Below are 24,050 nucleotides of genomic sequence, written 5' to 3' on the forward strand. Positions count from 1 at the left end.
CGATTATACGTTAGAGCCACTATACAGCCCAATTTCCATGCACAAATGGCAACACTCACTGTTTAAACGGTAGCATTGCAGAGAATAGGCTGATAACCTGAGCAGATATCCAAACAGCTCTACGAATGGTTGATAAGCAGAACTGTAGCACTGAAGTGGGAAGAAAGGAGACAGTAGAAATGTACTAACCAACAAAAGGCTCTCCCTTGAAGAACGGCTTTGAAAACGCTTTGAAGGACTGAGGGAAAGATAAAATAAAATTGAAATTAAGGCAGCCAGATACATTCCAAAAATCACAGCGGCATCTTCTACTCTAAGTTACACCACAGGATCATGAGGATTGTTTCCTGCAGCCCTGCAGAAAACACAACATAGTATTTGTAAATTCAGGCAAATTTTCAAAGCTATTGTGACATTACATTTGAAACAGTAGCTTCACTTGCCTTTCATTGCTGGAAGTTGAGTCAGATCCCTTGGAATTTAGATTTCAGCCTCAGGTATGATTTGATTGAAGTTTATGATGAAGAATATTAAGGGGAACAGATAGGGTAGAGAGAGAGAAGGACCAGAGTCTAGGACTAAGGTGCATAGTTTAAAAACTCAAACCAGACCTTTCAGGAGTGAAGTTAGGAAAAACTTTTGCACACAAAGGATGGTAGAAGTTTGGAATTCTCTTCTACAAATGGCAAGTAATGCTACAACAACAACAACTTATATTTATATAGCACCTTTAATGTAATAAGACGTCTCATGGTGCTCCACAGGAGCATTATTAAACAAAATATGACACTGAGACACATGAGATATTAGTTCAGATGAACAAAAGCTTGGTCAAAGAGGTAGGTTTTAAGGAGTGTCTCAAAGGAGGAAAGCGAGGTAGAAAGGTGGAGAGGTGTAGGGAGGGTATTCCAGAGTTTAGGGCCTAGGCAACTGAAGGCGCGGCCACCAACGGAGGAGTGGTTAAAATTGGGGATGCACAAGAGGCCACGATTAGAGGAGAGCAGATATCTTGGAGGATTGTGGGGCTGGAGGAGATTACAGAGATAAGGAGGGGCGTGCTCAAGGAGGGATTTGAAAACAAGGATGAGAATTTTAAAATCAAGACATTGCTTGACTGGGACCTAATGTAGGTCAGCGAGCACAAGGGTGATAGGGGAACAGGACTGGTGCAAGTGAAGATATGGGCAGCAGAGTTTTGGATGATCTCAAGTTTACAGAGGGTAGACCTGCCAGGAGTGCACTGGAATTGTCAAGTCTAGAGGCAACGGAGGCATGAATGAGCGTTTCAGCAGCAGAACAGCTGAGACAGGGGTAAAGTTACAGAGGTAGATGGTCTTACTGTTGGCATGAATATGAGGTAAAAGCTCATCTTAGGGTCAAATGTGATACCAAGGTTGCGAACAGACTGGCTTATTCTCAGACTGTTGCCAGGAAGAGGGATGGAGTCGGTAGCGAGGGAACAGAGTTTGGAGCGAGGACTGAAAACAATGGCTTCAATCTTCCCAATATTGAACTGGAGGAAATTTCTGCTCACCCAGTACTGGATGTTGGCTATGCAGTCTGATAATTTAGCAACAATGTAGCAGTTGAGAGAGGTGGTGGTAAGGTAGAGCTGAGTGCCGTCAGTGCACATGTGGAAACTAACTCTGTGCTTTCGGATGACACAAAACTAGGGTGGGAATGTATGTTGTGAGGAAGATGCAAAGCGACTTCAAGGGGATTTGGACAGACTTAGTGAGTGGGCAAGAACATGGCAGATGGAATATAATGTGGAAAAATGTGAGGTTATCCACTTTGGTAGGAGGAATAGATGTGCAGAGTATTTCTTAAATGGTAAGTGATTAGAAAGTGCACATGTACAAAGGGTGTCCTTGTCCATAAGTCACTGAAAGCTAACATGCAGGTGCAGCACTCAATTAGGATGGCTAATGGTATGTTAGCCTTTATTGTAAGAGGATTTGAGTAGTGAAGTCTTGCTTCAATTGTATAGACCGCACTTGGAGTCCTGTGTGCAGTTTTGGTCCCCTTACCTTAGGAAGGATATTTTTGTCATAGAGGGAGTGCAACGAAGACTTACCAGACTTGTTCCCAGGATGGCGGGACTATCCTATGAAGAGGGATTGGGGAAACTGGGCCTGTATTCTCTAGAGTTTTGAAGAATGAGAGGTGATCTCATTGAAACCTACAAAATACTGAAAGGGATAGACAGGGTAGATGCAGCTAAGATGTTTCCCCTGGTTGGGGAGTCTAGAGCCAGGGGACACAATTTCAAAATAAGGGGGAAGCCACTTAGGACAGAGATGAGAAGAAATTTCTTTACTCAGAGGGTTTTGAATCTTTGGAATTCTCTACCCAGAGGGCTGTGGAAGCTCAGTCATTGGGTATGTTTAAAGCAGAGACTGAAAGATTTCCAAATACAAATGACAAAAGGGGATATGGGGATAGTGTGGGAAAAAGGCACTGAAGTGGATGATCAGCCACTATCATATTGAATGGTGGGGCAGTCTTGGGCTGAATGGCCTACTCCTGCTCCTATGTTCCTGTATTCCTGAAATATTCATTTGAAACCCAGGCTAGAATAAACAACAAATCCATTGGAATAAACGGACCTGGTGGGTCAACTGCCTATAACGGAAAGGAGCAGCATACATATCATGCATAGACCATGCCCCTACATTATTTTTATATGCTATTCCACTATGCTCTGGGAGATGGGACACCTGTGCCCTGCTGATCTTGGTGCCTGTCCTTGCCGAATGTGCGTGTATCTCATTCTAGGCAGCCGGAGGAGTGCAGCGGACCCAGACTTTACATCTCTAGGAAGGGTTTGGTGAGGATGGGGAGGGACAGACAAGAATTAGTCAAGTCTGCCCAGTCCAAACATCCAGACTTCCTGATGGCCAGACACATGTGGCGGCACAGTGGCGCAGTGGTTAGCACCGCGGCCTCACAGCTCCAGCGACCCGGGTTCAATACTGGGTACTGTCTGTGTGGAGTTTGCAAGGGGCGGCTCAGTGGCGCAATGGTTAGCACTGCGGCCTCACAGCTCCAGCGACCCGGGTTCAATACTGGGTACTGTCTATGTGGAGTTTGCAAGTTCTCCCTGTGTCTGCGTGGGTTTCCTCCCGGTGCTCTGGTTTCCTCCCACATGCCAAAGACTTGCTGGTTGATAGGTTAATTGGCCATTATAAATTGTCCCTAATATAGGTAGGTGGTAGGAAAATATAGGGACAGGTGGGGATGTGGTAGGAATATGGAATTAGTGTAGGATTAGTATAAATGGGTGGTTGATGGTCGGCACAGACTCGGTGGGCCGAAGGGCCTGTTTCAGTGCTGTATCTCTAAACTAAACATAACAGCCAATTGAAAACTGACAAGCCAAGCCAATCCATAGTAAGGAAATAATGATGTGAAACATTAGGAAGAGGATGGGAGCATGTGGAAGAGGTAACATTTAGTGAAATTATGGAATAAAACCCAATTATCAGGTGCTGTAATTGGTAAACATCAGCTTAATTCTAACTATCCACTTAAGAGTTTCATCAAATTAGAGTTTGCTCCAGTAATCTGAGGTTCCCCTACTCTTTCACTGTCAATAATGGGCTAAATATTGGCAGTGCTCTTGTTTTTCCCAATACTAAACTTACCTGTACTGCCAGTTTCTAAACCTGCAAACACACATTTCACAGACAGTATAAGAGCGGAGAGGCTCAGTGAGACTCCTGAACTGCAGCCAAATTCTCATTCCAGCTCAACGGGCATTTTGCCGAAGCTATCAGAACAATTGTACATTACTCAGCTGGATTTAAGTCATAAAAGCAAAGTGGCAAATACCCAGAATAATCTCAACCCAAAGCCAAGTCACTAATGAGGAAAGCACAGAAGAGTAAGTAAGCATCCTTTAGCAGAATTAATCTAGGGTTATATTTTTACATCCACATTCCAGCTAGTGCTGAACAATGATGGTCTAGCACAGCTCGAACAGCCTCTGAAAGAATTTCACCTATTGAACTGTAATGAAGAGCTTGGCTGCCGTTCATGAGCTACACCGGGCCTCTGTATGGTCTGTGAGATGTGCGTTTGCAGTTTTGAAAACTCTTTCACTGCCACTTCAGGAGAGAGGGATGGGCATGTGTATTTACCCCAAGTACAGCCTTGATTTTTAAAGCAGTTATAAAGTTGCCTTTGTCTGGATGACACATTCCTCCATGCACGTTATCTTTCCATTTGAATGAAGGCTGCTGTAGAGCAGCAAGTGTCTAACCCTCGTACATACTCATTTCACCCATTGTAAACAGCATTTCAGTGCCACCAGGCTCTAGAAAAAACAAGCTTAGGCCATTCTTACTAGACGGAAAGCATTTGGGCCAATGAACAGAAATGAAGCCCAAACTCTAACTGAACTTGTGGTTCAACCCACACTAGACAGGCTGACGGAGCACCAATTCAGCTCTGATTTAATGCAGGGATTATAGGTTTCTTTGCATTGAAGAGCTCTCTCTTAGATCCAAACTGAGCACCTTAATTTCTATAATACTGGACTAAGCACATCCCTTATTAATTTTCAGTGATAACAGTTCTCGTAAGTGAATGCACCAATACCACACCTTTATTGTTGGATAGGTGGTAACTTCAAATCTTTGACAGAGTTTTGCATTCTTCAAGTTTGCACAGTTGACCACAGCCAGACTCACTGCAGTCTTCCATTCTGTAAAAGATGATGTGGATTAGTTGAGTCTCACAGCAAAACACAAGGGCAAACAGTTGTGAATCCTTACAGTTATGGCTTTACTGAAGAGTTAAACTCTTTGTCATTGTCCCCCTGCTAGATTGGCTGCAATGGAAAATGCCTCATGGCTGCTTCATGGCAGCCAGTTTATTTCACTGGGCCAGGAAATAAAGGAGTCTCTCCCCCACTCTCGTCCTCATGGGTTAAAGGGCTGGAGGGCACAAATGAACAAGCAAGGTCCAGTACCTAATCTTTTCTTTTCTTCTACCATCTAAAGGGACCGATGTGCATAAAATTTATTCAGATAAAAGTCACATTGTCCAATTGCTACACGTAGCCGAGGACTATTTTGTTCTTCTGGAGCTCAGTACAATTCATAGTATACACAAGTCCAGCTGCCTCTGTCTTCTGGACCGCACTGTTCAATGTTATTGTCTCATCAATACCTTGAAGTCCAGTTAAAAATATATCTATAGTCGCAAGAACCACAAGATGGTGCTCTTCTCTTTTACTGTTGTCTATTCGCTTTCACACAGTGAGGAGTGGAGAGTGCAGTTACTAGTGGGCAATTCATTCTGCTCAAATCTACAGTATCAATGTGATGTTGGTTTCAGAAAACCAAACTACCACTGCAGTCAAATAGTCTACCAACATTCAATGCCAACAGGGTGCCTTGTGCCAGTGAAAGCATATCGCCAGGAAGACCTTCAGGAGGAGAGGGGTGAAAGTCAGTGCAGAAAATTGAAGGGACAAAGTTTTATTTATTTTTTATTTTGGTCAGTGTACAGAAATAATTATTAACTAAAAGGATACATAGCCAATAACAGAAAGGCTGAAGGGGACCTGGGAACAGGACTTAGGGCTGCCAGAATGGAGGAGAGAGGGAGGCTGCAACCTAAACATTCTGTTACTTGTCAGAGCAAGAACCACAACAAAGGGTGTGCGCGTGTGGCAGTGGAGAGGGGTGGGAAGGAAACTGAATCATGTTATCTCATGGCACATCTCTGTAGAAAAAGGTCAGCATTCAAACACATCTGTATTTCTGTAATTCAACTTCCAGTTGCTGTGGGGGCAGCAGACATTTTGGCATTTTGGATGTGGGGGGTTAGGGAAAGAAGACATTCTTAAACTCCATAAAGACCAGCCCTTCCAAGATCCCAGGCATCTTCCTAATGCCGTCTTGAACTATGCCAATAAAACTTTGCATGTGTGGCTTGAAATTACATCAACATTGTGGCATTGTGGGTGTCACCATAAAGGTCAGAGGGAAAGCTTTTATATTGTCAGATAAAATAAAGAAACAAGCATTAACACTCTATGTGTCACTGGTCTGTCTGTTGATTCTCTCAACTGCTCTCTTGTTTCCCACTAATTTTTCTTTAAGATCCCTATTTATCTTTCAGTTCTAATGTAAATAACACACCCAGAAACATCAATAGCCTGCTGTGGCTTTCAGAATGTCTTGCTTACCCTCAGGTTTATGCAACGTGGCATTTTATTTGATCTTACACAACTCAAACGGTTAAGACATTGTTGCGCTTGTCACACAGAAGTGCCATGTTGAACTCGAGCATCCATTGGCAAGGAGACAAATCCAAATATTTAAACAAGTGGCTCTTGAATGAAAAGCTAAGGTTTCTCCTGCACAGCCCACTGCAACCAGGAGAGGGGGACACCAGGCCCCTACTCGAATAGTCGTAGCAAAATGACAAGGGAGAATACGAATTCTTGTATAAAAACATACGGATGCCAGTTGTCCTTTTACTCTATTAAGTATTGGGAGATTGCTCACTGTGTCTCCTCAGTCAGTTGTCAGTTGCCTTTTGCTCTCTATTAAATGTTCTACATAGAATTTACAGCAAGGAAAAAGGCCATTCAGCCTAATTAGTCGATGCCTGTTTTAGCCTCCTTTCAGCGTACTTCGTCTCACCCAATCTGAATATTCTTCAACTCCTTTCTCCCTTATTTACTCATCTAGCTTCCCCTGAAATGCATCCACGCTATCCACCTAAATCACTCCATGTGGTAGCAAATTCCTCATTCTCACTACCTTCTGGATAAAGATATTTCTCCTGAATTCTTTATTGGGTTTATTAGTGACTGTCTTACGTTTACGACCCCCCAAGTTTTGAATTCCCTACAACGGAAACATCTTTTCTATGCCTACCCAATCAAACTCCTTCATAATCACTTCTCATCCTCTTTTTTCGAGAGAACGAGTTCCAACCTGTTCAGTCATTCCTGAGAGGTATAACCTCTCGGTCTTGATATCATGTTTGTAAATCTATCATGCCCCTTCACCGGTGCCTCTATATCCTTTTTCGTAAGATGGATTATAGGCATCAGTTATCATTCATAATAAACAAAGCAGCAATTCAGAGACAAATTTGGGTCTTACATTATAATCAGTGTAGTCCAGAGCCAAAGCGTCCTCTTGATGTTGAGATAAATCTAGAAATTTGAAGCTAAGTTTCAAAGAAGATCTAGATCTAGATTTTTCCAGATCTTTTCCACAGTTCACAGATCAGAAAAACAAAAGAAAGGGCAGCAGATTATAGACAGAAGCAGAGTTTTACATTTTTTCCAATGTAGTCCAGTGCCAGAAGATCACTTGCCTGCGCTGAGTTCACTCCTAAACGAACTACAGTCATCTCAGATTGACCACCTGAGGGTGCAGTAGCTGGAGGGCTCGGGGGATGGAGGTGGCAACCTGGAGATAGGAAGCAGCTGCCTCTATAGCTGTTCCCTTCACACACCTGGAGGACAAGAACACACCCACTTTTGTGCCGAACTGGGGACCTGCCGGTCGGTGCTTTCAACAACAGCAACAATTTCAAGAGCTAATTGCTAAGGGAGTAAACCCAACACAATCTGGAGTGGAGTCCCATTAGGTGGTTCATGGTTCCATCAAGTTAGACCTTCTGGCAACTCCTGCAACTGAATAGGCCCCAGATGTATAGTCTTTCGTCTTTCCTCTGGACACCAGCCTATGAGGTCGGGGAGGTGGGGGGCGGGGGAATGGGGCAGATGCTGGGCAAGTCTGCACCTCCTAAAACCACACCTAGGCTACACAATAATAAATTATATAATAAATTATCAGGCTCCTTTTATTCTCTGATAAACCTTAATGCTCTGACATGAAACATCTCTCTCAGCCCAAACTGTGAAACCACGACGAAAAGCTGAACCCTCATTTGGACGTGTGCAAACCGTTTTTAAGTAGACATCAGACCTGCCAAAAATCCCACCTGCCGAATCAGTGATTTGCCAACAAGCATGGAAAATTCAGTGGGTAGCTGACCTTTGACATTCAATTGAGGCTCGACCATTGAAATGTCTCAGGCCTCTTTTTGGTCCACCAGCCTCACCGCCCAATTTGCACCACACACCAAAATCTACCCCGTTGACTTTTAATACATCATTAGTTCAAAACTGACAAATGGTGATGCAATCTTGAAGTGTCTTGTTGAAGCACAAAAAACTTTTAACACCTTAAATGCAATGGCCAAGAATGCAATTAATTGCTTTTACTTTCCACAGTCCCTAACTTCCACATAACTCATGGCAGCCAATTGGAAGACCGTCGGAGGAAATTCCTGGTGCTGTTTTTCCAGTGCATCCACCGAAGTTATGCCTTGAAATCAAGAGGACCCGTGCAGAAATTCAATTTCCATGCACTTTACCTTCTGTGAGCATGAGTGGTTGCTCCACAGTCCAGAGGATGGCAGCTTTATAAGAGGGAGACTCATCAGTCTGCCAAGGAACAGACCAAATGACCCGACAAGCCTATTTCATTTCTGTAAGCAGCAAAAGGCAAGACCCAAAGAGAGCTAAACAAAGTCTTTTTTTATTTTTTCCTGTGTTCCCCTCCACACTACCTACCCTACCCTACCCCACCCCTCCCCTCCCCTCCCCAGCCCCACCACCACTGAGACCAGCCTGAACTCATTTCATGCAGAGCTTTTTCAGCCTGCAAAGGGAGAAGACTTGTATCTTAGTAGTCTGGACTGGGTTTGAGCCAAGGTCTCAAAGAGTTAACCTGCTTCAACGCTCAATCCTCATGGAACAACAAGGTTTTAATAAATAGTCAAATACTGGCCATGGCAAAAGAGGGGGTGATCTGGGAGAAGAGTTGCTTATGCTGGGGGAGTTTGCTTTATCGGGCATTGTGAAGAAGGGTTGTGGCTTCTGTTCAGCTTGTCTGGATTGTTTGGAAAGAGCAACATATTATATCCCACGGCTGTGTACCAACAGTGCACCCGGAACTACTGCAGAATATTGGTCAAATGCAGATACATAATGAGCATGGCATTTCTTAAATGTTCGAACGATTTCCCAGACTGGCTAGTGAAAGGAAAGAAAGAATACTTACACTTACTCACTCCAAACTCCGGTCCCTAGCTATTGACTCCATTCCTCTCCCTGGCAACAATCTGAGATTAAGCCAGTCTGTTCACAAACTTGGTGTCACATTTGACCCTGAAATGAGCTTTGAGCTTCTGATCTCATATTCGTGCCATCACTAAGATCGCCTATTTCTACCTCCATAACATTGCCCGACTTTGCCCCTGTCTCAGGTCATCTGCTGCTGAAGCCCTCGTTCATGCCTTTGTTACCTCTAGACTTAACTATTCCAATGCACTCCTGGCTTTTCTCCCACATTCTACTCTCCATAAACATGAGGTCATCCAAAACTCTGTTGCCTGTGTCTTAACTCGTACCAAGTCCTGTTCCCCTATCATCCCTGTGCTCACTGATCTATAATGGTTCCTGGTCAAGCAACGTCTTCATTTTAAAATTCTCATCCTCGTTTTCAAATCCCTCCATGGCCTCGCCCCTTCCTATCTCTATAATCTCCTGCAGTCCCACAACCCTCCAAGATATCTGCACTCCTCTAATTCTGGCCTTTTGTGCATCCCTGATTTTAATCATTCCAACATTGGTGGCTATGCCTTCAGTTGCCTTGGCCCCAAGCTCTGGAATACCCACCCTCCATCTCTCCACCTTTCCACCTTGCTTTCCCCTTTAAGACACTCCTTAAAACCTACCTCTTTGACTAAGCCTTTGTTCATCTGAACCAAATATCTCCTTTTGTGGCTCAGTGTCATACTTTGTTTTATAATGCTCCTGTAAAGAGCCTTGGGACATTTAATTATGCTAAAAGTGTTATATAAATATAAGTTGTTGTTGTTATTGTATATAGTACCCTTCACAGGATGCTCCCAAGCACTTTACAGCAAATTAAATACTTTTGTGATCACTGGTGTAATAAGGGGAACAGAGAAGTCATTTTTTTTCCATTTGTTCATGGGATGTGAGTGTCACTGTCAAGGCCAGTATTTGGTGCCCATCCCTAATTGCCCTTAAGAAGGTGGTGGTGAGCTGCCTTCTTGAACCGTGAGCCCATGTGGTATAGGTATACCCACAGTGCTGTTAGGGAGTTCCAGCGACTGTGAAGGAACAGCGATATAGTTCCAAGTCAGGATGCGGTATGACTTGGAGGGCAGCTTGCAGGTGGTGGTGTTTCCATGTGTCTGCTGCCCTTGTCCTTCGAGGTGGAAGAGGTTGTGGGTTTGGAAGGTGCTGTTAAAGAAGGCTTGGTGAGTTGCTGCAGTACACTGGGTGGAGGGAGTGAATAATTAATGTGGTGGATGAGGTGCCAATCAAGCGGGCTTCTTTGTCCTAGATGGTGTTGAGCTTCTTGAGTGTTGTTGGAGCTGCACTCATTCAGGAAAGTGAAGAGTATTCCATTACACTCCTGACTTGTGCCTTGTAGATGGTGGATGGAATTTGGGGAACTACTTGCTGCAAAATTCCCAGCATCTGACCTGCTCTTATAGCCGCAGTATTTATATGGCTGGTCCAGTTAAGTTTTTGGTCAATTTTAACCCCAAGGATATTGATGGTGGGGGATTGAGCGATGGTAATGCCATTAAATGTTAGGGTCAAATTTGCTCACAGCAAGGTCCCACAAACAACAATGAAATAAATGATCAGATGGTTGTTGGCTGAAGGATACATTTTGGACAGGACACAAGGATTGCTGCCCTGTTCCTCTTCAAATATGGCCATAGTATTCTTTACATCCACCTGACAGGGCAGGTGCAGCCTTGATTTAAGGCTACATCAAAAGTACAGGACCTCTGACAGTGCAGCACTCCCTCAGTTCTGCCCTAAAATGTCAGCTAAGACTTTACACTTGTGTTTCTGGAGCGGGATTTGAATCCATGACCTCCCAATTGTAGGCAAGAGTGCTACTCACTGAGCCACAGCTGACACTTACAGTTATAGCCAAATAAACCCCCAAAAAAACCACTTTGTCCTCATTCAAGGTAGTTCCAACATGCTGGTCAATCACAAACTATATCTGCGGCATTCCAGGCCTCACCACTCATCCTTCAAGCAGGGAAACTGGCAGAGGAAGGGCAGCAACTTCACCCTTTTGGGCTGTGTTATCTAATACACAGGCACTGGAGAAGATGTAAAAAGATTTACAAGAATAATACCAGTACTGAGAGGTTATAGCTATCAGGAAAGACCAAATTGGCTGGGGCTCTTTTCTTGTCATTAAAATTATGAACGGGTTTGACAGGAATGATGTAGAGAAGATATTTCCACTTGATCTGGAGACCAAAGCTGGGGGCCATAAATATAAGATAGTCACTAATAAATCCAATAAGGAATTCAGGAGAAATATCTTTACCCAGACGATAGTGAGAATGTGAAACTTGCTATCAAATGGAGTCGTCGAGGCAAATAGCATAACTGCATTTAAGGGTAAGCTAGATAAGCACAAGTGGGATAGGGATAGAAGGCTATGCTGATAAGATTAGATGAAGTATTGAGTGGGGGAGGCTGATGTGGAGCATAAACACCAGCATGGACCAGTTGGGCCAAATGGCCTCTTTCTGAGCTGTACACTCAATTCTATCTAATGCTGCATCAGCAGGTTCTGCAGACTCGCTGTCATCACCAGTAACTCAGACGCTGGCTAAAGTTTGAGTTGACTTCCCTGTACATTAGGCGCTGGCTATCCAATTATTAAGTGCAAGTGGTGTTTTTGGGAGACCAATCTGTTAACTGCTGTGACCTGCTCAGGCAAGAGTTCAGCACACAGTGTCCCTGGAACAGACTGTATGTTCTGAAATGATGTCCAACTGTGGCTTGTCCTGCTGCTTATTGGTACCAATACAAGAAACAGACCAAATGACTCAACTGCACCTCGCATCTCCATGGACACCATGGGGCTTAAACCAATTCCAAGTTGTCTTCACTAAACTAGGGAGTAGCAGTAAAGAAACTCAGACTATTTTCAACTATACTTCAAATATTACTGATAGAGCTTGGAATGGCAGACATTGCTGTATTTCAATAGCCAAAATAGAGCTTCTAACATTCCTTTCTACCCAAACCCTCCTTAATCAAGGATAATTAGTGCAGTGAATAATAATTAGACAATAGTTTTGAAAACTGGATAACACTTAACAAAGCATTAAGAAGATCTTTGCCTCCTGGGACTGTCACTAGGAACTGATGATCTGACAGCAAGATACCAATGAGGTGAGATGTCAGCAAACAAGAAAGGCCAGTCAGCACGAGAAAGGTGAAGGTGACCAAGAATCCATTCCAAACCGACCAGACAGTCCAAACCAAGTGTGGCATTCCAACTGCAGCCCCAGCTAATAGATCAGAAAAACTAGATGCTTTCACAAAATAAGAAATTGACACCATTCCTTCTTGAATGTCGAGGCGGAATTTCTTTTTTACATTCCAGGGCATATTCCATCAGGTAACAACTCAAGTCATGACGATGAGGTTGAGCATCATTCAGATCATTGCATAATGGTGGTCATATATGCCACACCCAGTTAAACCTCACTTTCTGCCTAACACACCAAGAAATTCTTCTGCCAAGAAATCATGCAACAAGAAAAGGTCATTCAGCCCATCAAGTTCACCCCTTCCACAGGCCATATACACTTTTTTTCTTGGTCATCTCTTGTCTTTTTTAAACAGTCTGTAGCTGATTATAATTCTAGGTGGAATTGGCTGAACCAACACGAAAGATTGGGGAATTTAAAACACAAGTGAGTTACGCCCAAAACCACTTGCATTTGTATTTTACGCATCTTTTACATTTGTTCGAGGTTAACTTGTCACAAAACTGGCTATGCCTCCAGGTCAAAATTGCAAGATTCTGCCGATTGCTCTGGTTCAGGAAGGCTCTTCAAATTGTCTTCATTTTCTTAGGCACACAGACCCTAGTAGGCACATTTTAAAAGCTTTTTTCATATCAAAAAATACATAATTTACTAAGAAACTGATAAGTGGAAACCAATTAAACTATTAAATGGTTTAGTAAGTTATCTTCAGCAAGCTTAAATCAGGTTTCTCATATGTAAGGACTGGACACCCTTATTAAAAATGCTTATTTTTGGCAATAAACCTATTTTCAGCTGTGTAAATTGAATTGCACCAGGCTCCCACTCTTAAATACATCGATGGGCTGAATGGCTTCCTACTGTGCCGTGAGGATTCTATGACTCAATATGAATACTTAATAATGGAAAGAAGAGACAACTACATTCTGTTATGCTGCCTGATTGCACTGGTTCACAGAAGAGCTTACGTTTGTGATTGTGTTTTTAAGAATTTTAGCAGAAAGATGAAGCCTAACCTAACCAACCCAATTTCAAGCACATTTTGGCCACAATTTCCTGATTGTGCCTGAAGTGGAAATTCTACCCCATTGTTTTTTTCTTTAGATAGCAACTGAATATCTGTCTCTGACTCTTCAATAGAGAGAACAGTGTATCTATGTTTGGATGAACTCAGATGGAAGTGTTCCTGTCAGCTCAAACTTCAAAGGCAAATAAAGCAAAAAAAAAATTCAAGCGATAGAATAATTTTAAAAAATTAAACAGATGGATTACATGTTTGAAAATGAAAACAATGCCAATGAACATGGACAATGTCTAATAATCTACAGGTTCGGTATCATCTATCCGGAATACTGCTTCATTTATCCTCTCTTCTTTCTTATCTATTTCAACATTTATGGTGCTCTAGGCTATTGGCTTTGGTTCCTCTACAAGATTTCTTAATAAACAGGATGTGTTGATGTGTTGCTGATATCACCCAGGCCTCTCGTAACCTTCAATAAATGGCATGTTATCATTGTATGTCAAACTATCACATGAACAACAGGAGAAAGTAATAAAATGTCCTCTGGCAGTTTTAAAAATAGAATTGTCAACAAATTCAAGCCTGGATTATATAATTAGAAGGGCACTCGTCTCTCTTGTAATGAAGCACTTTGTAAGTTGTTCTACTATCGGACATTCTGCACTGTAGAATGGGATGTGACACAGGAGCATTCATCCAGTCACAATGCAAAAGTAACCATCAGCAGCCTCTAATCATAAATATGCTCAGTTCCTCCAACATTATGAAGTTAAAATACTTCATTCCTAAAACATGGTACAAATATTATAAGCAATGTCTTCAGGAAATAAATGGTTCTGTGGCTTCAATTATGCATCAGTCATTAAGATCCACTTGTCCAGATTGTGTGATGTATTATTGATATGTATTATTGTCACTCCAGAATTGGCCTTTATAGCCACTCCAGGCGCTGCTTCACAAACCACTGACCACCTCCAGGCGCGTATCCATTGTCTCTCGAGATAAGGAGGCCCAAAAGAGATTATTGACTTGGGTAACCAGCATTCCATTCTGACAGAAAATATCGATGTCCTACTGGTAAGGAACAATAAAATTACTTATTTCACCAACAGAATGCAGAGCAGGCCCTCTTTATAATATAGGGTTACCTCCAACAGTCACAGCACAGCACAGACAGAGGTAACTTTATGATATTTAAGGTTGAATAAAAAGGTCATTTAGCTCATCAAACTTATCCTTTAGTACAAAGATTCTCCCATTATACCATCCAACCTATCTGGAACATCCATGATTTTGTGTCTCTACTACCCTGCCCAGCAGATGATTCGCGGTGTTTACCCCTCCAAGTAACGATGTTCGTCTGAATATTTTTAGTACAAATGACATTCCTGGAACACCTCTCAATCCAAGCTATACTGACCAGCATCCACCTACCATCCATCAGTACAGTGGTTATAATGGAGCTTTGGGTGAGGACTGTATGGATCTTCTCCCCTTCCCCACCCCCTACAATGGGGAACTTGCAAATAGCCAATTCCCCCTGCAATGGAACTCTTTCATATAGGAGCCTAAGTTGCTATGAGATCTTTAACAATGTCCACAAACACATCCATGACATTAAATTTAGGGCAATCTCACTGATACAAGAAGAGTGAATTGCTAAGTCAGTGCAGATAAAGATGCTGTTTGATAATAGGTGTTAGCTTGGCATTGTTAGTTGACGCTGAGCTGCATCCAGCCCATGCTACAACTGACTTGCCACCTACGGATATAGGACAGAATTACAGTGAAGAAGAAGCAGGATTACTGTGCAAACTCAACCTTCAAAGTGTTTTTCAAAATTTCTAGATGAGCAGTCCTCACCGAGGACCCCCTGGAGGACCCCCCACTGGGAACAAATTCACCCGCTGGGAGCCCCCATTCCTCTGGACTTCAAGACCACCCCCAAGCCCCCCCTCGCCAGGGTCTTCCAGACTGGCTCCGACGACCTACCTCTTGTCTGAGGTTCCAGCACTCAGCCTGGGTTCAAGGCCACTGCAGTACCGGCAGTGGCCACTGCTCCCAATGGCGCTACCGATACTGCTGAGCTGCTGGCCCTCTGATTGGCTGGCAGGGCTTGGAGGCGGGAGCCCCATCTCTTTTAAAGTCTTTAAAGGGACGGGGATCCTGGCTTGTGAATCTTTAATTGAAAAACATTGGAGGATTGCTCCAGGGGGCCATGAAAATGCAGAGGTGGGGTTCCCCCCGCCTTTTCAGCCTGGCGCTGGGAGCCTAGCCTCCTACTCAAAATCCAGACTATACTGTCACCACAAGTCCAGACAGAATGAAAATGATTGGGTAATTTCCCCATATATCTGGCCAGGAGACTGGGATTGATTTTACACACATAATATGTATAATGTAACTGTCCTTCACTCACTGCTTGTTTTAGTTTTAGAGATACAGCACTGAAACAGGCCCTTCGGCCCACTGAGTCTGTGCCAACCATCAACCACCCATTTATACTAATCCTACACTAATTCCATATTCCTACCACATCCCCACCTGTCCCTATATTTTCCTACCACCTACCTATATTAGGGACAATTTATAATGGCCAATTAACCTATCAACCAGCAAGTCTTTGGCATGTGGGAGGAAACCGGAGCACCCGGAGGAAACCCACACAGACACAGGGAGAACTTGCAAACTCCACACAGGCAGTACCCAGAATCGAACCCAGGTCGCTGGAGCTGTGAGGCTGCGGTGCTAACCACCGCACCACTGTGCCACTTGCTGGAGAAATAATCCTGCTTTTATTGGGAGACTTTGCTGCATGAGTTCTGTTTGCTGCAGTTCGTAGAGACTCTGTTTTAATAGAGTCTACTGTAAAATAGACTGATGTAAGTTCTGCTCCAACTCGAACTCATTGGCTGAACCAATGGTGTCAACACTCACTTCAAAGTAAAAGCTGTACACACATGGAACCCACAAACTCTAGCTGTCTTGTACAGAACAATAGTTGGGATACTCTTTTAGAATGCGACATAGATCATAGTTTAAGAGGATTGTTACTGGAGTGCTTTATCATATAAATAGTATAAACGTGCACACAAAAGACTCTATACTGGTAACTAGGGAGTGGAAAATGTACCCTAATCCATACAACCAGCAGTACAGGTTTGAATGCCCCTCAGTAATCCTTCCCCCTTTCTGCTACTTGATCCTATTACCTTTTTGTGATCTTGTAATTACATCTCTTGTCACAAGATACAGATCTCCCAGAAGAAACAAATGTCAATGGGAGAGCTTTAAGCAGGTAATTAAAATACATATGCAGCCTATACTCTACACCCTTATGATTTAAAACACACGTAGGCAAGGATTTCATCCAGCAGAGGCTCAAATGGCTGTGTAAAATGCTCAAATTCCAGTATATAACACATTCCTACCCACTGCTTTTTAACCTAGGCTGGGGATTCCATTTGTCTTTGGGATTACATGCTTTTGGGAGGAGAGGGCAGACGTAAGAGGAGGGGGGCGGGGGAAGTGAATTGCTTAAGAACTGGGCGGATCATAAACAGAGTGGAAGCTGAGAATTTGGCAGTGGTAGAAATTCGGTGGAAAGGAGAAAGACTGTTTCTCACGTCCCCAATACAAAAGATTCTAAATATCAAAATACTTATTATTTAAGTCTTTGTGTTTAGTGATCTCAGTAGTTGTTTAATTAAATGAGTAATCTTTGGTTAATTTGCTTTGAGGAGTAAATAGAAAAATAATAGTGTAATTTGGTTTCACAGAATTGTTACAGCGCAGAAGGAGGTCATTCGGCCCATCGAGTCCGCACCGGCTCTTCAAAAGAGCAATTCACTTACTGCCATTCCCCTGCATTCTCACTGTAATCCTGCACATTCTTCCTTTTCATATAACAGTCTCATTCCCTTTTGAATGCTTGAATTGAACCTGCCTGCGCCACACTCTCAGGCAGCACATTCCAGACCTTAACCACTTCATTGCATGAAAAAGGTTTTCCTCATGTCGCTTTTGCTTCTTTTACCAATTCCTTTAAATCTGTGCCCTCTTGTTCTTGATCCTTTCACGAGTGGGAACAGTTTCTCCCTATCTACTCTGTCAAGACCCTGTAGTATTTTACATAGCTCTATCAAATCACCTCTCAGCCTTCTCTTCTCCAAGGAAAACAGTCCTAACTTCTCCAATCTATCTTCATAACTGAAGTTCCTCATCTCTGGAATCATTATCGCGAATCTTTTCTGCATCCTCTCTAATGCCTTCACATCCTTCCTAAAGTGTCGCGCCCAGAACTGGACGCAATACTCTAGCTGAGGCCAATCTAGAACTTATATAAGGTCAACATAACTTCCTTGCTCTTGTGCTCTATGCCCATATTAATAAAGTCCAGGATACTGTATGCTTTATTAACTGCTCTCTCAACCTGTCCTGCCACTTTCAATGACTTATGCACATAAACACCCTCTGCTCCTGCACACCCTTTAGAACTGTACCCTTTATTTTATATTGTCTCTCCATGTTCTTCCTACCAAAATGTATCACCTCACATTTCTCCACATTGACCTTCATCTGCCACCTGTCCGCCCATTCCACCAACTTGTCTACGTCCTTTTGGAATTCTATACTACCCTCCTCACAGTTCACAATGCTTCCAAGTTTTGTATCATCTGCAAACTTTGAAATTGTGCCCTGTACACCAAGCTCTAGGTCATTCATATATATCAGGAGAAGCAAGGGTCCCAACACTGACCCCTGGGGAATTCCACTACAAACCTTCCTTCAGCCTGCAAAACATCTATTAATCACTAACATTAACAGCAATTACGTAAATAATCACCTTACAGCTAAGGAGATTTTTGTTTTAAATTTCTAATTAGAATGAAGGGACGGCCGCGGCAATGTGGCAACGTGTCTCAGAGGCCCATGTTTGTAGACAGGGCCACCAGCTCCTCAAATTCACGTTGAGGGTTTCTGAGCTTGAGGGGCTGCTGGATTCACTGCAGGGCATATGGTTGTGTTCCCTGGATCACAGTTTCCAGGAGGTGTTCACCCCACAACCAGTTGGAGTTCAAAATCGCAAGTGGATGGCCAGCGGGCGGCACAGTGGCGCAGTGGTTAGCACCGCAGCCTCACAGCTCCAGCAACCCGGGTTCAATTCTGGGTACTGCCTGTGTGGAGTTTGCAAGTTCTCCCTGTGTCTGCGTGGGTTTCCTCCGGGTGCTCCGGTTTCCTCCCACATGCCAAAGACTTGCTGGTTGATAGGTTAATTGGGCATTATAAATTGCCCCTACTATAGGTAGGTGGTAGGAAAATATAGGGACAGGTGGGGATGTGGTAGGAATGTGGAATTAGTGTAGGATTAGTATAAATGGGTGGTTGATGGTCGGCACAGACTCGGTGGGCCGAAGGGCCTGTTTCAGTGCTGTATCACTAAACTAAACCGGAAGGGTAAGAAAATGCAGGCAGTGCAGGAATTCTCAGAGAATGTGGCCCTCTCAAATAATATTCAGCACTGAATAATGGTGAGGGTGACAGTTTATTGGAAGAGTGCGGTCCCGACCCTGGCACTGTGAGGCAAAGGACTGCACAGGCTGGTACAGAAAAGTATAGGAACGCAGTACTAATTGGAGATTCGATAGTGAGGGGGACAGACAAGTAGTTCCACTGCTGCTGATGTGAATACGATATGGTATGTTGCCTCCCTGGTGTCCAGTAAGGTACATCACTAAGAGGGCTCACAATGTTCTGCTGGGGGAAAGGGAAGAGCCAGAAGTCATAGTCCGTGTCGGAACCAATGATAAAGGGAAAAAGAGTATCAAGGTAATGCAGTCAGAGTATAAGGAACTAGGGAGGAAGATTTTTTTTATGAGCATCACTGGCAAAGCCAGCATTTATTGCCCATCCTTAATTGCCCTTGAGAAGTTGGTGGTGAGCCATCTTACTGAAGGACTGCAGCCTGCGTGATGTAGGTCACCCACAGTGCTGTTAGGGAGGGAGTTTCAGGATTTTGACCCAGCGACAGTGAAGGAACGGCGATATAGTTCCAAGTCAGGATGGTGTGTGGCTTGGAGGGGAACTTGCAGGTGGTGGTGTTCCCATGCGTCTGCTGCCCTTGCTCTTTTAGGTGGTAGAGGTCGTGGGTTTGGAAGGTGCTGTTGAAGGATGCTTGGTCAGTTGCTGCAGTCCACCTTGTAAATGGTACACACTGCTGCCACTGTGCCCTGGAGGTGGAGGGAGTGAATGTTGAAGGTGGTGGATGGCTGCTTTGTCCTCGAAGGTGTTGAACTTCCTGACTGTTGTTAGAGCTGCACCCATCCAGGTAAGTGAAGAGCATTCCAAAACATCCTGTCTTGTGCCTTGTTGATGGTGGGCAGGCTTTGGGGAGTCAGGAGATGAGTTACTTGCCGCAGAATTCCCAGCCTCTGGCTGGCTCTTGTAGCCATAGTATTTGTACGACTGGCCCAGTTACATTTTTAGTCAATGGTGATCCCCAGGATGTTGATGGTGGGGGATTCAGTGATGGTAATGCCATTTAACATCAATGGGAGATGGTTAAGTTCTCTTTTGTTGGCGATGGTCATTGCCTGGCACTTGTGTGGTGTGAATGTTATTTGTTTGAATGCCATCCAGGTCTTACTGCAAGCAGGCACTGACTGCTTCATAATCTGAGAAGTTGTGAATGGAACTGAACACTGTGCAATCATCAGCGAACCTCGCCACTTCTAACCTTACAATGGAAGGAAGGTCATTGATGAAGCACCTGAAGTTGGTTGGGCCTAAGACACTGCCCTGAGGAACTCCTGCGATGATGTCCTGGGCTGAGATGATTGACGTCCAACAAGCACAACCATCTTCCTTTATGTTGGACCTGACTTCAGCCAGCGGAGAGTTTTCCCCCTTATTCCTATTGACTTCAACTTTACTAGGGCTCCTTGATAAAAAGCAGGACCTCAAAGGTAGTAATTTCTGGATTACTCCCAGTGCCACTTACTAGTGATAATAAAAATAGGAGGATATGGCAGATAACTGCATGGCCAGAGATATGGTGCAGGAAGTGGGGCTTCAGATTCCTGGGACATTGAGATCAGTTCTTTGGCAGGATGGACCTGTTCAAAATGGGCATGTTGCATCTGAACCAATATCCTTGGGCAGAGGTTAACAAGTGCCATGGGGGAGGTTTAAATTAATTTGGCAGTGGGTTGGGCACCAAGATGTAGTATCAGAAAAGTAGAAACAAGGTGTATAGAGGAATGGGAGAGACAGAGTTTGAAACAATACAGAATTAGGAAGAATCATAGAAAATACAAAAAGAGGTCTAACTTATGTAAATACATGAGGTGTGGTTAATAAGTTTGGGAATGTGGGAGAATGATGTAGGGGTGATAACTGAGACCTGGCTCAAAAAAGGCAAGGATTTGATCCTGGGTACAAGATATTCAGCAAAGATAGGGAAGGAACAAAATGAGGATAGCAGTTTTGATTAATGAAAATATTACAGTGCTGGAAAGAAAGAATGTCCTTGACGGGTCAAAGACAGAATCTATTTGGTTGCAATTAAGAAATAATAAAGGAGCTACTTGGTGTTTTCGTTTTTGTACCAAGTCTTTTATTTCTTGACATGTTTATAAAGATGCCCTCTCTCTCTCTTTGCCTTTTAATTTTTCTCTTTGCTTTCTTTAAAGTGCTCTCTGTACCAACAGACATGTCATGTACTTTCATACATATAGACATTGGGTTCTGGGTGCCCGCTCAATCGTCCAAGACTTTTCACTCGCTCACCAAACACTTTGTCTGTTTTCACAGCAAGTCTACTGGCTTAGACCCAACTGTGTGATATTTCAGTACCAGCAACAGAGCTTGGAAAGTCCACCAGATTTACCCTTAAATGCTCACAAATGACTTCCAGGCACTCTTTGGAAGGTCTTTTTATTCAAAAGAAGGTCCTTCCTTGAGGTAGCACTTTCTCAGCCACTTTGCAAAGTGCCGATGCTGTCAGCAAAAGTTCTGAAAATCGAGTTCCCAAGTATTTTATAGGCCACCAAATAATGGGAAGGAGATAGAGGAGCAGATTTACAGAGAAATTTTTGAGAAGTACATGACATATAGAGTAGTGATAATGGGAGACTTTAACTGTCCCAATATTGAATGGAACAGTGAGTTAAGGGCAGTGAAGGAGAAGAATCTCTGAAGTATGTTCAGGAGAACGTTCTTGATCAGTATGTTTCCTGCCCAACGAGGAAGGAAGCATTGCTGGACCAAGTCCTGGGGAATGAAATAGGTCGTGGAGAATGTCACAGTGGGGGGGAGCATCTTGGGAATAGTAGCATAAGGTTTAGATTAGTTATGGAGAAGGACAAAGAACAATATAGAATAAAAGAGCTTGACTGGAGGAGGGCTAATTTCAGCAAATTGATGAGGGATCTGGCCTGGGTAAACTGGAGTCAACAGCTGGCAGGTAGAAATACAAAGCAGCAATGGGGTGGGGTGGGTGGGGGGGGGGGCAGCTTATAAAGAGAAGATGGCAAGGCCACAGTCTAGTTCCCCAAGGGTGAAAGGGAGAGCAACCAAAGCCAGAGCTCCCTGGCTGATGAAGGAGTTAGAAAATAGGATGAAGCAGCAAAAGGGGACACATGACAAATATCAGTTTGATAATACAAGGGCAAATTAGGCTGACTATCAGTAGTATAGAGGAGGAGTGACAAAGGAAATATGAGGGACAAAGAGACAGCACCAGAAATAGACTGGTGGATAATATTAAAGGGAATCCAAAGGTCTTCTGTAGCCATATTAAGTATAAAGGGTCGTAAGAGGAGTGGTGGGGCTGATTAGGGAGCAAAGTGCAGATCTGTTGTGAGGCAGAAAGCATGGCTGAGGTACTAAATGAGTACTTTCATATGTATCAAGAAACTTTGCCAAACAATAAATGAGGCAATTGTGGTACTGGATGAGATAAAAAATAAAGAGGAGGTACTAGAAAGGCTGGCGGTACTTAAAGTGAATAAGTCACCCGGTGTGGATGGGATGCATCTAAGGTTGCTGACAGAAGTAAGGGTAGAAATTGCAAAGGAGCTGGCCATAATCTTCCAATCCTCCTTAGATACAGGGGTGATGCCAGAGGACTGGAGGGTTGCCCAGGACTGTGCGAGGAATTTCTGTTTATATCTTCCCCCACCACACAAAGCAGCACAAGACGCTCTGTGTAAACACCATAATACTGTGGCTTTCAGCAGTAACATTTGCCAGCCTTGCCATCTGGAGCTGCCAATGTCAGATCCTTCAAGGATTTTAAAAGAACTATCTTGTCAGCCTTTTGATTTCCCTTCTGCTGAAAAAGCTGGCTTCTGCTGCCTGATGGCTTCAGGCCCTTAGCTTCTCACCTATTTTTTTCCACTCACAAGCCTAGACTACTAGTGTTGGCAGGCAGTCAGCCACGACAGCACTGAAGCTACACCCAGTCCCTCTCCTCACCCAACATCCCCACAAGCAACCTATAGCAGGAATCACTGCATATGTTTCAGTAGTGGGAAACCTGGCTTATTTTGCCCCACCTTAAACATGAGGTACTCAGAACAAGTCTGTCCCTCAATCTATTCCATCCGAGACCAGGTAACTCACGACAGACTGGCAAAAGACTCCGAATCTCCTGGTCTGTATGACACAGCTCAAGAAAGCGCAGTGCAACTGAGACAATAGTGAAGGTGATATTTGGGGGCAATTTTAACTTACGCTCCAGGGCAAAAGCTCAGAGGATTGCATCGAACACTGGTTTTGCACCCTGCCAGATATTACTTTCTATTGGTTTCAGATGGATGAAAAACCAGTGCTGCTTTTGATTTGTCAGTTTCCAGATGAGCGGGTTAAATTAAAATTTCTGCCTCCCTCCCCTTTATAATTCCCAGGCCGAGTGGGTAAGCACATGATGCAGGGGAGATTCACAGAGTCACAATTAAATCTGGTCTCAATTGACAGAACTCCCAGTGTTTCTGCTCCTCTGTTTCTATGCCATGCCTCCCCTTTTTATATCACACTTCCGCTGGAAAAGTACAGCACAGTGCAGTTCCACACACTGCATTACAGTAACAGGGCACATTTTCAGATCATCAGTCCTTCACATACCCAGTTACCAATCTAATCTGTGCTAATGTGGGGAAGTAGCAATCAGAAAGAAAGAATTCGTATTTATATCATGCCTTTCATGACCTCAGGGCATCCCAAAGCACTTTACAGTCAATTAAGTATTTTGTAGACATTGTTGTAATTTAGGAAATGTGTCAGCCAATTTGAGCACAGCACAGTCCACAAACAACAATGTGATAATGACCAGTTAATCTGCTTTTAGTGATGTTGGTTTGAGGGATAAATATTGGCCGGGTCACCAGGGAGACCTCCTCTGCTCTTCTTCAAATTAGTGCTAAGGGATCTTTCAAGTCCACATGGGATGGCAGACGGGGCCTCAGTTTAACATCTTATCCAAAAGATGGCACCTCTGACAACACAGCACTTCTTCAGCACTGCACTGGAGTGTCAGTCTAAATTATGTGCTCTCATCTCTGCAGTGGGACCATAGCTTGCTCTTGCACAGCTGCTGAAAGCAAGATTCGCAGAGTGTGGGAGTAAGTCACTTGTG

General features: G+C 43.6%; 1 protein-coding gene across 3 annotated transcripts in view; it reads right to left on the bottom strand.

Moving 5' to 3' along the window:
- qsox1 (quiescin Q6 sulfhydryl oxidase 1) overlaps window positions 1-24,050 on the bottom strand; it is a 144,495-nt gene that overhangs the window by 101,208 nt on the left and 19,237 nt on the right. For all 3 annotated transcript variants that reach the window (XM_068037832.1, XM_068037831.1, XM_068037830.1), the window contains exons 2-3: window positions 4,608-4,708; window positions 190-238 (exon numbers count right to left, since the gene is read on the bottom strand). In XM_068037832.1, the coding sequence (XP_067893933.1) occupies window positions 190-238; window positions 4,608-4,708 (150 nt within the window). The remainder of the gene's footprint in view (window positions 1-189; window positions 239-4,607; window positions 4,709-24,050) is intronic.

Source organism: Heterodontus francisci, chromosome 8 (genome assembly GCF_036365525.1).
Source record: "Heterodontus francisci isolate sHetFra1 chromosome 8, sHetFra1.hap1, whole genome shotgun sequence".
Taxonomy (NCBI): Eukaryota; Metazoa; Chordata; class Chondrichthyes; order Heterodontiformes; family Heterodontidae; genus Heterodontus; species Heterodontus francisci.